General features: G+C 39.4%; 1 protein-coding gene across 5 annotated transcripts in view; it reads left to right on the top strand.

Annotated features, from left to right (window-relative positions):
- ANAPC4 (anaphase promoting complex subunit 4) overlaps window positions 1–15,819 on the top strand; it is a 41,493-nt gene continuing 25,674 nt past the window's right edge. For 3 of the 5 annotated variants that reach the window (XM_030801143.1, XM_003258547.3, XM_012499632.2), the window contains exons 1-10: window positions 1–132; window positions 206–344; window positions 3,126–3,231; window positions 6,025–6,157; window positions 11,633–11,707; window positions 11,850–11,876; window positions 11,971–12,015; window positions 13,269–13,353; window positions 14,037–14,141; window positions 15,465–15,548. In XM_030801143.1, coding sequence (XP_030657003.1) covers window positions 216–344; window positions 3,126–3,231; window positions 6,025–6,157; window positions 11,633–11,707; window positions 11,850–11,876; window positions 11,971–12,015; window positions 13,269–13,353; window positions 14,037–14,141; window positions 15,465–15,548 — 789 coding nt within the window. In that variant the 5' untranslated portion in view covers window positions 1–132; window positions 206–215. Of the gene's footprint in view, window positions 345–3,125; window positions 3,232–6,024; window positions 6,158–11,632; window positions 11,708–11,849; window positions 11,877–11,970; window positions 12,016–13,268; window positions 13,354–14,036; window positions 14,142–15,464; window positions 15,549–15,819 lie in introns of all 5 variants that reach the window. The other 2 variants (XM_030801144.1, XM_012499633.2) reach the window with 2 other exon arrangements.

The following is a 15,819-nucleotide window of genomic DNA, read 5'->3' as shown; positions in this document are numbered from 1 at the left end:
CCCGACGCCGGAAGTGCCTGGAGCGCGCGACAGCGCCGGGGCGGGGCGGCCTCGAGGCTGTGGCGCGCGGCCGGCAGAGGGAGGGGAAAGGCCGCTGGGGCAGTGTTAGTCGGCCGGTGGGGACTCTTGCAGGTACAGGCGCGGTCGGGGCTCCTCGTGGAGAGCCGGGGGCTCTTGCCGGCCTGTGACTGGGGTGTCGTTGCAGGGCCGTCCCCATGTTGCGTTTTCCGACCTGTTTCCCGTCCTTCCGGGTGGTGGGAGAGAAGCAGCTCCCGCAGGAGATTATTTTCCTGGTCTGGTCGCCCAAGCGGGATCTCATTGCCTTGGCCAACACAGCGGGCGAGGTGAGTGAGCCGGCGGGAGCCCGCCTGTGCTGGGTCTGCTCCCGGGGGGCCCAAGAACACCGAGCCCGAGCCTGTTCATTCGGGCCACAGGCGGCCGGCGCCTCAGTTTCCCCTTCTGCAGACATAGCTGGCCACCTGCTACCCCTCCCCTGCCTCCCAGGACGGCAGTAAACTTTAAGTATATATGCGAAAGGTGATGTCTATGCCATTTTCGGTACTTTTATGGCTAAAGTAACAGTTTTCACACAGCTTAACACCGTCACGCAATCCTGCTTCCCCAAGTCTTCTTCACTCATTGGTTTGTTAGTTAAATGAACTTTTAAAAAAAGCCCACGACGTGCCACTCATGAGCTAGACATAGTGGTAGATCCAGGGACCCTGCCCTAAGTTTGCTTACCGTTTTAATAGCAGAAGGAAGAGTTATTGTCAAACTTCAGCTGCAAATGTGCATGCATGTAGCTGCCACACAGGATGTATTTAAGAATCTGGCTTCTCTTGTCCACGTTTTATACTACGGGTTGGATAACCACCTTCCACGAAAAATACCTTTAAATTGGACAAGGAAGGGATGCATTGGATTCCAGACAGAACGTGCATGAGTGTTATCAGCATTTCTTGTTCACATAAAACTTCATCAAGTATAAACCAGTTGTACCCAAATTTCTGCTGAGAGTTACTACCTGCCAGCCATTTTGTAAGGAAACCTTCACCTGTGCATCTTTCCGCCTCTGGCTTGAGAGTTATCTGGCCATGTGAGAGTTGTATAGAGTCAAATTTGGAAACTAGGTGATAAGGAAATCTTAGCACCCTGCGGACTGCAGCACCATGTTATCTACCATGATCCAGTCGCCAGGGCATTGATGTCTAATTTTTCAGGGCCCTCCATGGAATCTAGCTAGTCTCCCTCTGCTGCTGGGATGCTTTGAAACTCTGTCGTGGCTCTAGAGAGCAGCAGGTTGGGTACAGTCACAGAAGTAGGAGGGAAGGTAGACAGGAGGCACATCCGTGCAATCAGATGGGTAGGCGTGATAGAGGGCACTGTTACATCCATTTTCTCAGTGAAGGAAGAAGCAAGGGCATTGTCTATGGGTGAAGATGGAGAAGAATGTATTGGAAGTTTGAGGAGAAAGAAGAGGTATGAAAAAGCTAACAAGGCAGGTGGACTTGGGAAACCTAATAGGATTGCCAGTCAGTGTTAAGACCCACACGAGATCGGTGTTATTATTTGAGAGACACTGGTTGAATTAGGTTGTATGTGTCTCTCTCTGTTCTGTTTGGCTGTGTGGGTGCAGGCATGGTTGGGTTTAACCAGGATTTTCGTTTTGCAAGTATGACAAAGAGAAAGATGAAAGAGAGTTGAAGTTATGTGCAAGGGGGGTAATTGTGTTTCTGAACTTTGGGTTCTAACCTGATGAAGGACGGAAGCGAAGGCATGTGTGAGGAGAGGGACAGTGAATAGGTGGTAGAATCAATAGACTGTATCCCGGTGAGGTCAAAGAATTGGAGTTGAGTGTTGTAGAGATGACCTGGAAAGAGGGGTGGTGGATGGAAAGTGGGAAGTTTGAAATGGAGATTTTGGTGGCCCTGCAGTTGTTGGTAATGACCAGGCCGGAGGTGTGACCCTGGTGTGATCACTGGAGGAGAGGTAATTGAGAGCTGAAAAGCCAGGACATCATAGCTCTTGAAATCACCAAAAACAAGGATGAGTGTGTTGTTAGAAGGCATGAGCGAGCCAGGTATCCAGATCTTAAAGGAATGAGGGGAATGGCCTAGGGGTCTGTAGAGGACGGCAATTAAGATGGATATCGGGTGGTATGGTCTGATTGCATGTGATTCAAAGTTAGGAGATTTTCAAGAGTAGAAGAAATGGCATCAAGCATCAAGGAAGACAACTACTTCATCTCCTATCCCAAGAGTAGCAATACAGGGGCTGTGGGATACAAAATGGTCACTACCTAGCAAGGCTGCAGGGAAGCGTTGTCCTCAGGTGAGAGGCACATTTCAGAGAAAAGTATGAAGATATTAATTTCATGATGACACCTGACCATGAGCTGCAGAAAGCACAGAGGGTTTCAGAAGTAAGGAATGGCAGGAATGGTTTCAAAAAAGAGAGGGTCAAGTCCAGGGGATGATGTAACCAGGAGTGAAGGGTGCTGTGAGCTGTGAGATAAGGCAGGGTCATGGTGAGCTGAGTGTGGAGATGGGGAGGGGTCTTGGAGGAGCATGTGCAGTGGTGAGGCCTTTTCTTCCTTACTGTCAATGGTTGTATAGAAGCTGCAACAGGGGCAGTCGTAGAGCTCTTGGGTAACATTTTGACCTTCCAAGGTGGGAATTTACTGATGTGGAAATGGAGAATTAGAATGGTTAAATGATTTGTCTAAGATCCATAGCTAGTGAGTAACACAGCTGAAACTAGGTGCCACGTGGACTAATTCCAAGCTTAGTATAATTTGACTGTATTACAGCTAGCTACCTTTTTAGTGGTGTTTGTGTTCTTTTATTTCTTTTTTGATTGTCACCTTGGACAGCCGCCTTCTTTATAAAAGATAAGTCTCCCGTTGACATAAAAGATTAGGTACAGGGTTAGATTAGACCTTGTTTTACCCATTTATTTTAAAATACCTTGTGTTCATTCAGACACTGTTGTCTTTTTCTCTTCTTCTGATAGCTAAGTATACATGAGAGATGGTCATTTAAAAAAATTTTTAGTAGGGATCTAGGTTTATTTTATTTTTGGAAATGGATTTTTAATTTCTTGCCATTATATCTGCTTTGTCTTAGGTTTTACTTCATCGACTGGCAAGTTTTCATCGAGTTTGGAGTTTTCCACCAAATGAAAATACAGGAAAGGAGGTGACGTGTCTGGCATGGAGACCAGACGGCAAACGTAATGATAATATTACAAAAAATATGTTTTTATTTTCACAAAGAGTATTCTGTAAAGCCCATTTTCAGAAAGGATTTATTGTTCTTAGTATACATTGGAATTGTAAATGTCAGTTTGGGAACTTTTTTAAAAAAAATGCCTTAAAATATTTTTATAGAACTCAGATTAATTCTGCTATCTTGTTTCTTGGCAAAGATATCTCTTAAATAGAATCTGGCTTCTCGGCAAAGATAACTCTGAAGTGAAATCTGATGGAATATACAAAATGTTTTGGTTTTGTTCTTTCCACTGTCATCTTGTCCTGTATTATTTGGCCCAAGCACCACTTGCCACTCGCCAGTGAGTTAGTTCAAAGCCACCATGGCCTTTTTCTTTCATAATATATTTTAGCATGAAATGTGTGGCTCATATTCCCTTGGTGCACGTGTGTTTGCCTCACCTGGGGGACTATCAGCTCTGACCCCATACCTTCCATTTCTGTGTGTGATCTTTCTTCTGGTACCCTCTTATGTTAAAGCCTATTATGGCCCTGGTGACTGAACTCTCCTTTTCCATGTAATGTTTTTACAATGACAGTCCGTATTGGAACTGTTGTACACATACAATCAGCACAGTAAAATGCTATAAACCCTACAGCTTAAAGTTCATTTGTATCATTGGTACTTTAAGAAAAAAGTGAATTGTTTTTGTAAAATATGTGTTGTTCTTTGCTTAATTTTTCTGTAGATATAAAGTATTTAAAAATTTTATTGGTACTTTAAGAAAAAAAGTGAATTGCTTTTGTAACATATGTGCTCCTCATTGCTTTTTTTTTCCCCCCCAGACAGTGTCTCACTCTGTCGCCCAGGCTGGAGTGGAGTGCAGTGCAGTGCAGTGCGGTGGTGTGATCTCGGCTCACTGCAACCTTAGGCTCACTGAAACCTTCACCTCCCGGGTTCAAGCAATTCTTCTCCCTCAGCCTCCTGAGTGACTGAGACTACAGGCATGCACCTTCATCCCTGGCTAATTTTTGTGTTTTTTGGTAGAGAAAAGGTTTCACTGTGTTGGCCAGGCTGGTCTCAAACTCCTGGCCTCAAGTGATTCGCCCACCTTGGCCTACCACAGTGTGGGGATTACAGGCGTGAACCACTGCACCTGGCCCTCATTGCTTAATTTTGTCCCTAGATAAATATAAATAAGTACGTAAAAATTCCCTAGGCAGGGCGTGGTGGCTCACGCCTGTAATCCCAGCACTTTGGGAGGCCGAGGTAGGTGGATCATGAGGTCAGGAGTTCAAGACCAGCCTGGCCAATATGGTGAAACCCCATCTCTACTAAAAATACAAAAATTAGCCAGGCGTGGTGGCTGGCACCTGTAATCCCAGCTTCTCGGGAGGCTGAGGCAGAGGATTGCTTGAACCTGGGAGGTGGAGTTTGCAGTGAGCCAATATCGCACACTGCATTCCAGCGTGGGCTACAAGAGTGAGACTCCATCTCAAAAAAAAAATCCCTGAAAGCAGATCACTTAGAGATGACAGTTGTTTCTGTTTTGGTGAACATCTTTTCCAATATTTCCCGATAAAATACATACATGTAGAGATCTATATATAATTTTATCAAAAGATGGTTATTTGGTGCATGCCATTTTGTTGTATAGCTTTTTCTTTTTTTTCCCCTCCACTCACTTTTTGCCATGTCAGTGTGGATAGATTGACCACATTAATGTTAATTGCGTACTAACCCACTATATTTATATATTGTAATTTACTAAGCCTGTTCCCCTTTGGTGGCTATTTAGATGGTTTTCAGTTTTTGGCTTTGATAAGCAATGCTGTGTAAACATTCTGAACGCTGGGAAGAACTTTGCCAGTAGCTCGTTAGATTAACTCCCAAAATGGAATTTCTGGGAATGTCTTAAACATTCTATGCTCATTCTGTAGTCATTTTGCTTGGAGTATATGTAGAATATGTGTAAGATTAGAGGACTTTTATAAGTAAAGTTATGAGATCTTGCACTAAATCATTCAAAAACATGGAATCTCAAAGATAAATCACAAAAGTGTGCGTTAAAATGTTTTTAAGTAGTTGTATTATTCATTTTTTAAAAGTCTCATGTTTTTGGACAGTAAAATATGTTTTTTGTTAGATAATGATCATTTCAAGTTTGTTTTAAATTGTTTTTAAGAAAGAAGGCTGGGATTGGTTCACATCTGGCAAAGTTGCATGTGATGGTGATATGCAGTGAAACTCACTGCCCTCTTTTTGGAAATTCTTAAATTCTTAAATTGCACATTAGGAAGAAATACTGACTTGTATAGAGAAACCATACTAGAAAATTCAGCCACACTCAAAGGAAGATTTATGTGTGTTTAATGGCCTCATTTCCCACCATGGTTTAGAAACATAAAAGAGGAATAAAAAGCATTCCAAGAACAAAGCAGATGGAATCACTGCTTACCTTTTAGACATGTGATAAGATATAATTGTTTAGTTGTTGAAGCCTCTTTTTGTATTTTCTGCTTGACAACAGGGTTTCAGTCTGGAAACTTTGATGTGTAAGATGTTAAGTGTGATACGTGAGAAAGTATTAGATCTATAAAGTTTGAGCACTTGAAAATAAGCTTAGATAATAATGTAACTACAATATATGCAAATATTTCTTTTTTTAGTTTTTAAAATATTGAAGGATGTTTAGGTCAAAAATTGCCATGATGAAGATGCACTTAAAAGAGTAAAACTGGGCAATAAGGGAAATACCCATTTATTTTTCCCAAATGTTATACTAATTTATTCTGATTGTTTTTTCTTGTTTTAGTTTTGGCCTTTGCTCTTGCTGATACCAAGAAAATTGTTTTGTGTGATGTAGAAAAACCTGAGAGCTTACACTCTTTTTCTGTGGAGGCTCCAGTTTCCTGTATGCATTGGATGGAAGTGACAGTAGAAAGCAGGTAATTAGAAAAACTTATGTAGTCATAGGATATTCATGAGATTTTTATTTTTTGAAATGGAAACTTAGGAGTGTCTGAGTATTGAGTGTATGTGCGTTGCATTTAAATTTTGGTTTCAGTTTATCAAGATGAAATTTTTTAATGCTTTCTTAGATTTTTTTTCCTTCTGATAAACATCTATAGGCATACCTCAGAGATACTGTGGGCTTGGTTCCAGACCACTGCAATAAACTGAACATTGCAATAAAAGCAAGTCATTTGAATTTCTTGTTTCTCAGTGCATATAAAAGTTATGTTTATACTATGCTATAGTACATTTAAATGTGCAATGACATCATGTCTAAAAAAATTAAGTATGTAACTTAATTAAAATATACTTTATTGCTAAAACATGCTAACGATCATCTGGGCTTTTAGTTGTGATCTCACTGAAAGTGGAGGATTTTGCCTTGGTGCTGATAGCTGCTGACTGATCAGGGTGGTGGCAGCCAAAGGTTAAGGTGGCTGTGGCAATTTCTTAACATCAACAACAGTGGAATTTGTCACATCAGTTGACTCTTTCTTTCAAGAAAGATTTATTTGTAGCATGAGATGCTGTTTGATAGCATTTTACCTAAGGTAGAACTTCTTTCAAAATTAGAATCAGCTCTCTCCAACTCTACTGCTGCTTTATCAACTAAGTTTATGGAATATTCTAAATCCTTTGTCATGTCAACATTGCTCATAGCATGTTTACCAGGACTAAATTCCATCTCAGCAAAGCACTTTCTTTGCTCATCCCTAAGAAGCAACTCCTTATCCGTTCAAGTTTCATCATGAGATTGCAGCAGTTCAGTCCCATCTTCAGGCTCCACTTCTAATTCTAGTTCTCTTGCTGTTTCCACCAGATCTGCAGTTACTTCCTCCAGTGAAGTCTTGAACCCCTCAAAGTCATCCATGAGGGTTGGAATCAACTTCTTCCAAACTCCTGTTAATGTTGATATTTTGACTTCTTCCCATGAATTATGAATGTTCTTAATGACATCCAGAATGGTGAATCCTCTCTAGAAGGTTTTCAGTTTGCTTTGCCCAGATCCATCAGAGCAATCACTATCTGTGTCAGCTCTAGCTTTATGAAATGTTTTTCTGAAATAACAAGACTTGAAAGGTGGCCAGGCACGGCAGCTCATGTCTGTAATCCCAGCACTTTGGGAGGCCAAGGTGGGCAGATCACTTGAGCTCAGGAGTTCAAGACGAGCCTGGGCAACATGGTGAAACCCTATCTTAAAAATTAGCCAGGCATGGTAGCTATAGTCCCACCTGCTCAGGAGGCTGAGGTGGGAGGATCACCTGACCCTGAGGAGGTTGAGGCCGCAGTGAGCCGTAACTGGACCACTGCACTCCAACCTGGGTGACAGAGTGACCTGTCTCAAAAAAAAAAAAAAAGACTTGACAGTTGAAATTACCGTTTGACCCATATGATGCAGAATGGATTTTTGTGTTAATAGGCATGAAAACAACATTCTTATATATCTCTGTCAGAGCTCTTGGGTGACCAGTCATGAATGAGCAGTAATATTTTGAAAGGAACCTTTTTCTCAGAGCAGTAAGCCTCAACAGTGGATTAAAACATTTAGTGAACCATGCTGTAAACAGATATGCTGTCATCTAGGCTTTGTTAGTCCATTTATAGAACACAGATGGGATAGATTTAGCATAATTGTTAAGGGCTGTAGGATTTTCAGAACAGTAAATGAGTTTTGGATTCAACTTAAAGTTACCAGCTATGTTAACCCCTAACAAGAGAATCAGCTTATCCTTTGAAGCTTTGAAGCCAGGCATTGACTCCTCTCTAGCTATGAAAGTCCTAGATGGTGCTATATTTCACTGGCTTTAAAATACATACATATATATACATATAGATATATATCTATATGTATATATGTTTTAATAAATAAATAGAAAATCCTCAATGGCATCTTCCAATAAAAGGCTGTTCTTCTCCGTTGAAAATCTGTTGTTGGGTGTAACCACTTTCTTCGGTGATTTAGCTGGATGTTCTGTATAACTTATTGCAGCTTCCTCTCAGCACTTTCATAGAATTGAAGAGAGTTGGGGCCTTACTCTAGATTAGGCTTTGGCTTAACAGCATGCTGTGGCTGGTTTGATCATCTGTCCAGATCACTAACACTTTCTCCATATCAGCAGTAAGGCTGTTTCACGTTTTTATTATTTTTGTATTTACTGGAGTAGCACTTTTAATTTCCTTTAAGAACTTTTCCTTTGAATTCACAACTTGGAGGACTGGCAAAAGAAGCCTAGCTTTTGGCCTAATCTTGGTTTTTGACATGCCTTCCTCTCTAAGCCTAATCATTTCTAGCTTTTGATTTAAAGTGAGACAGTTGAACACTTAGAGGTCATTGTAGGGATATTAACTGGTCTGGTTTCAATATCGTTGTATCTCAAGGAATAGGGAGGCCTGTGTAAAAGAAGGGAGAGAAGGAATGGCCAGTAAATAGAGCAATCAGAACACTCACATTTCTCCATTTTTTAAAATTTATTTTTATTTATTTGTTATTTATTTTTGAGATGGAGTTTCGCTCTTATTGCCCAGGCTGGAGTGCAGTGACGCCATCTTGGCTCACCACAACCTCCACCTCCCAGGTTCAAGTGATTCTCCTGCCTCAGCCTCGAGAGTAGCTGGGATTACAGGCATGCGCCACCACGCCCAGCTAATTTTGTATTTTTAGTAGAGATGGGGTTTTTCCGTGTTGGTCAGACTGGTCTTGAACTCCCGACCTCAGGTAATCCGCCCACTTTGGCCTCCCAAAGTGCTGAGATTACAGGCATAAGCCTCAGCGCCTGGCCTTATTTATTTATTTTTTGAGACAGAGTTATCATTCTGTCGCCCAGGCCAGAGTGCAGTGGTGCAATCTCAGCTCACTGTAGCCTCTGCCTGCAGTGTTCAAGTGATACTCCTGCCTCAGCCTCCCGAGTAACTGGAATTACAGGTGTGCGCCACCATGCCCGGCTAATTTTTATATTTTTAGTAGAGACAAGGTTTCACCATGTTGGCCAGGCTGGTCTCAAACTCCTCTCAAGTGATTTGCCCTCCTTGGCCTCCCAAAGCTCTGGGATTACAGGCATGAGCCACCACACCCAGCCGAAGCTCACCATTTTATATGGCCATGGTTTGTGGCACCCCCAAAACAATTACAATAGTAACATCAAAGATTACTGACCTCAAATCACCATAACAAATATTATAATAATGAAAAAAATTGTAATATTGCAAATATTGGAAATATTTCAAAATGTGACACAGAAGTACAACGTGAGCACATGGCTGCTGGAAAAAGGACTCCAATAGATTTGCTTGGCTGATAGACTTGCCTGACACAGGGTTGCCACAAACTTTTAATTTGTGAAAAATACAGTATCTGGGAAGCAGGATGAAGGGAAGCACAATTGAAGGAGATATGCGTGTATTTTCTTGTTGAAGCAGTAAACCTGAATAGCTAAGAGTTTTCTCCTCTTTCTAGTCATTTCATACTCCAAAAAGAGTTACTGAGGCACAAAAAACAAAGCTCCAGACGAGATAAATGGTGAAATGGAAAACAACCTCAATTTGCCAATCAATGATTTTAAAGTTTTATTAATTAATACATATATTAATTTCCATTTCATGATTTATACTGTCTGGAACTTTTTTTGTGTCTCAGTAAGTATTCTTAGAGTATGAAAAGTGCTAAGTTTAGCATTCTGTTCTAATGCTGGACAGGTTTTTTCTTTGTCCATGGTCCTGATAGTTTCCTTGTTTCATAAAAATAATTCTGCCTTAGGGTGTATAGTCAAGTAATACACCAGGGTTGCAGTGAAGAAGGCCGGAGAAATCAGTGGGTTTGGCTAATACTGAAACAAAAATTGTTTTTCTTTTTTGGGGAAATATGATAATTTTCTTTCCATTAACTTTTCCTTTCTAATTAAGTTATACTAAGTTGATATCAAATGAATTTGTAAATCCTGAATATTAATGGCCAGCTTTCCTAAGGGAAGCCTGAAAGAATTGGATGACAAGGGTTTGACCTGGGGTTTGAAATTCACTGTAGATAAACCAGAGTGATAAATCCATCATCAGATAATGAAGGATTACAAATGGTTATGTGAATTTGTAGAAGGTTAGAGAGTCAGAGCATGTCATGTAATTCCTATTCCAGCCCAGTTATGTGCTATGTATATTCCCAACATACTTTCTACTAACAGTTCAGAAATGTTATGTGGAGATTCCAGGGTCTCTCAAGACAGCTCCTTTTTGTTAAAGTAGGAAAAAATACTTGCTAAATCACCACTTTTTTACTTGCTCACTCATTTATTTCCAACCTTATTTGGAGTTAGAATTGAGAAGGAAAAGGGGGCAAATAAGACTATTTCAAAAGGCATGGTGTAGTCTCAAATACCTGTTGGATTATCAAATCCACAAGTGTATATAAATCATAGAACCAATAATTAAATCACACAGTAGGCCATGCATAGTGGTTCATGCCTATAATCCTAGCACTTTGGGAGGCTGAGGCAGGAGGATTGCCTGAGACCAGGAGTTTCAGACCAGTCTGGGCAACATAGTGAGACCCCCATCTCTACAAAAAAAATAAAAAAATATTAGCTGGGTGTGGTGGCTTGCACCTGTAGTCCCAGCTACTCAGGAGGCTGGGGCAGGATGATGGCTTTAGCTCAGAAGGTGCAGGCTGCAGTGAACCATGATCACACCACTGCACTCTGGCCTGGGTGAGACCCTGTCTCATAAATAAAAGATAGTGTAAGTGCAGTGTTCTTTAAAATTACTCTTAGTAGTCATGTTTAGTGTGAGTTCTTAAATGAGAGTTAAGAAATAATAAATTCTCAGTATCTGAGTACATATGAATGCATTTCATATGCTAAGAAAATTGTTTATTAATATCATTTCTCTAAATGTAATGGGTGCAGGCTGATGTTTTTTGTTCCCCTAAATTAACAAAGAAATTCCTACTTTTCAATTTCTCATTTGGGACTGTTAAACTGACTACAACTGTACAGTATTTGTGGCATCTATTTACTTGATAATGTTGTAAAACTGGGTATCTTTTTTTTTGAGACGGAGTCTTGCTCTGTCACCTTGGCTGGAGTGCAGTGGCACAATCTCGGCTCACTGCAAGCTCCACCTCCCGGGTTGACGCCATTCTCCTGCCTCAGCCTCCCGAGTAGCTGGGACTACAGGCACCCACCACCACGCCTGGCTAATTTTTTGTATTTTTAGTAGAGACGGGGTTTCACCGTGTTAGCCAGGATGGTCTCGATCTCCTGACCTCGTGATCCACCCGCCTTGGCCTCCCAAAGTGCTGGGATTACGGACGTGAGCCACCACGCCCAGCCTTATCTTTTTTAAAAATTAGCATTTTTAATGGTAAGAGAAGTAAAATCTTTGGTGTTTTTATAATGCTTTTATTTTTTCCTTTTTAGTGTTCTCACATCATTTTATAATGCTGAGGATGAATCAAATCTTCTCTTACCTAAACTACCTACACTGCCAAAAAAGTATGTATCACTGGTTTCTTTGAAATTAATCTTGCAGATTTCTCTTTCTTCTGCTTTTAACACTGTGACAATTTTCTCATGCATTTTAAAATATGTATTTTTACTAAGAGTATTTTTTACCTTAATCTCTATGTCCTTCTAGCTATAGCAACACCTCAAAAATATTTAGGTAAGATACACCTTTTCTTGTTTTCAAGTAAGATAATCTGTTATTATTTGGAAGACAGAATTGAAAGATGACCCAATTTATTTTTATATTTTAGTGAAGAAAATTCTGATGAAATTATTAAGCTCTTGGGAGACGTCAGGTAAATCTTACAGATAAATAAGTCTAATTTCTTAAAGTTATTTCATATTTGAGGCAGTTTTCAGAAGCTTTAAGAGCAAATCCTTTATTTGCCATTTTATTTCATTGTTTTTTGTTTTTGTTTTCTTTTTGAGATAGAGTCTCTGTCACCCAGGCTGGAGTGCAGTGGCGCGATATTGGCTCACTACAACCTCTACTTCCTAGGCACAAGCTATTCTCCTGTCTCAACCTCTGAGTAGCTGGGACTACAGGCACGTGCCACCACACCCAGCTAATTTTTTTTTTTTTTTTTTTTGAGATGGAATCTCGCTCTGTTGCCAGGCTGGAATGCCATGGTGCAATCTTGGCTCACTGCAACCTCTGCCTTCCTGGTTCAAGTGATTCTTCTGCCTCAGCCTCCCGAGTAGAGTACCTGGGACTACAGGCGCCCGCCACCAGGCCTTTCTAATTTTTGTATTTTTAGTAGGGATGGGGTTTCACCATGTTGGCCAGGATGGTCTCGATCTCTTGACCTCGTTATCCACCCACCTTGGCCTCCAAAAGTGCTGGGATTACAGGTGTGAGCCACTGCGCCTGGCCTAATTTTTGTATTTTTTAGTAGAGACAGGGTTTCACCTTGTTGGCCAGGCTGGTCTCAGACTCCTGACCTCAGATGATCCCCCCTGCCTTGGCCTCCCAAAGTGTTGGGATTACAGGCATGAGCCACCGCACCTGGCCTTATCGTTGACATTAATACCTTCAAACAATATATAGACCTTAATATCTATTGTTTTTATTGTGTGGCCTTTCGTTTTATCAAGTTTTAATAATAATATGATGTACATATGTTTAATAAGAAGTAAAAGGATATAAGTACTAGAGTTTCTAAAATTTTAAGTATTCATGTTTTTTAAGCCCATTTAATATATTTAGCATCATAACCATAATAAAACTGATGGCACTTTGTATTAGTTGGTAAAAGGATTGTTTTGTTATTGAGAGTGTATAAATATAGTTGTCATTAAAATAATGTATTCTTATTTTACTGTAAGCTGATTTTTTTTAGGCTAGAGGAAATTTATGTTCTTTGAAAAAAGGAATAAGCCTGATGTGACTGAATATTGAGTGTTAGTGGATTTGATGTTTCACTTCCCTCTGCAGGGGAGCTTTAGCATATAGATTATATGAAAGCAGTAATAATTTATATCTCGCTTTAAGAATGCAATCATCTGTGTTGTTGATTGGTTCTCAGCTTGTTGCATTATTTTTAATTAGGCTTAATATTCTTGTCCTTGGAGGAAGCTCTGGATTTATTGAGCTTTATGCTTATGGAATGTTTAAAATTGCTCGAGTCACAGGGGTAAGATTTCTTTAACATTTTCTTTTTCTAAATTATTTCTTTTAGAATATACTAGGTACTTTTGGAAAAAGAATAAAGCACTAGGTTTTTTTTCAGTTTCGGTTTTTGGAATTATTCTTAAATGTTCAGAGAATAATTTTCTTACTAAGATAGTTAATTGTGATATGTCTATAAAGATTGGGAGCTATTTGTGGAATTAGTCAAGTTTTTTTTTTCTTTAACAGATTAGTATGATACACTTGATTATGATTTAATGGTTTTCCAGTGTGAGATGTAAAAGAGCTTCAATTTGTGATTGGAATGTAAATCTTCAGAAGCATTCTTAAGTCCAGTACTGACTGTACTATAGTTGCTACATCTCAGTCTTCTCCATAGCTTTTTCATCCGACTCTTACCACTCCCAAAAGGGGTAGAAAATATTGTAGGTTCTGTGGAATATATTGGTTCTGCAGCACTTGATTTGAGACTTGGGTAGGGGTGAGGGAACCAGGTTATTTTTGTGGCCTTGTAACTAGAAAGGTCCATGCAGGCGGACACCTACCTTCATCTGCTACATGCGTGTGGCTGGAGCTGGGAATATATGTTTCTGCTTTTTAAAGCTCTGAGTTTTTGCTTTCTGCATGATAATCAGATTCAACCTAGCAGTGATACTAAATATACTAAGGGGTTTGACTCTTTTACAGATTGCTGGTACTTGTCTTGCATTATGTTTATCAAGTGATTTGAAATCATTATCAGTGGTCACAGAAGTCTCTACTAATGGTGCTTCAGAAGTTTCATACTTTCAGGTAAGTATTGGAACTTGATAACAGTAGAGAGTAAATATGTATTTAACAGGTTTTATATAGGTTTTTATCCACATCTCACTGTATTGTAATGATCATTAAAATAATGCAAAAAAATCGATGTGGAATTTCTACATCCTAATATATTGAGTGTTATTATAGTGAATACCATATTATTCTCCCCATGCTCCAATACAGTTTTCATAAAAAGTGTTTTGATGGTCTATTAATGACCATATTAATTTGTTGCTATTCCAGTTTGACTTTGTACCAAGTGGTTGCTTAGGACTCTGTCCCTGATAATAATAAAGGTTAATACTTATTGATTGTTTAATATGTGCCATATACTGAATGCTTCAGAACAATTAATTTGAATCTTCACAGCGTTGTAATAGGCAGATACTGTTGTTATCCCCATTTTATAGGTAAGTACATGGACACACAAATACTTCAGAACTTGCTTGATGTCACAGGATGGGAAAGTGATGCTAGACAATCTGGCTCCTTAATCTGTGCTCTTAACTAGCACATTGCATCTTGTGCAAAATGATCACTTAATATTGGGAAAATGCTTTATTGGGTGCTGTCTGCATTATAGATTAAGGAAGCTAACTGGGCTCCCATAGAGTATTTAGATCATAGCCTTGCCAAGAAATCGAAAATTTTCATCTTAAATATCCCAGCCACTTAAGTATGTGTGAACTCTCAAACAAAAGTAGAACAAAAAAGATGCAAGATGCAATGTGTGTGATGCCTTCCAACATTCTCTTTGCATTCAGAGCATCAGAGAACTCTTGATTTACTATTCACTATGGTAATGGTTGTTCATATTTGCTCATCATCTTAAGGTTATTTGAAACTATGATCACCAGGATTGCATTTCAGTTATAATAAAATGATTCACTACTACTGTGAAGTTGGTAACAGATCATTTTTAATGACAAATTTATTGAGATACAATTCATATACCATTGATAGATATTTTCCCAATGTTTATCAGTAGCCTTTAATTCCTTATACTTCAAGTTTTTACATATATTTGTGATTTAAAAATTTCTTTGTAATACTGTTTCAAAATAGGTTGTATTACATTTATTCTGTCTACACAGAAGGGGTTGATGACCCAGAGAGAGTGATTTGTGTATGGTTATGTGTAGGTTAAGAAATCCTAAGGCCATGTGCTGTTAGTTTCCAAACCGTTCTGCTCAAAGAGGGCACAATTCTGACATAGTCTTTCTGATACTTAGTTTGACCTACACTCTTTAAATTATAGACTTCGCAGCAAGTGCATCTGATGATGACTCACTTACTCTCTTGATTTTACAGCTCGAAACCAATCTGTTGTACTCTTTCTTACCTGAAGTAACTCGGATGGCCAGAAAGTTTACTCATATTTCAGCTCTGTTACAGGTATTTATTTATGTGAATATTTATTATCGGCTTCTAAAGTTCTGTAAATAAAAAACTTCAAAATTTTGTTTTGTAAAGCTATCTGAAGTAGAGGTGTCTAGTCTGATAGATAATCTTATAAGGTCTGTTAAAGCAGGAAAAGGACATTTAATTGAGAACCTACTTCCACCCCACCCTATTTTCCACCTCCAGAAGAGTTTAAATCTTTTAAAATACTCCCATAAATAAAATACCATTTACATTATAAAGTATTGTGGGAAAAACAATCTTC

The sequence above is a fragment of the Nomascus leucogenys genome, chromosome 20 (assembly GCF_006542625.1).
Source record: "Nomascus leucogenys isolate Asia chromosome 20, Asia_NLE_v1, whole genome shotgun sequence".
Lineage (NCBI taxonomy): Eukaryota > Metazoa > Chordata > Mammalia > Primates > Hylobatidae > Nomascus > Nomascus leucogenys.
Note: the sequence above shows the minus strand (reverse complement) of the source record. Positions and strands in the feature narration are given on the sequence as shown.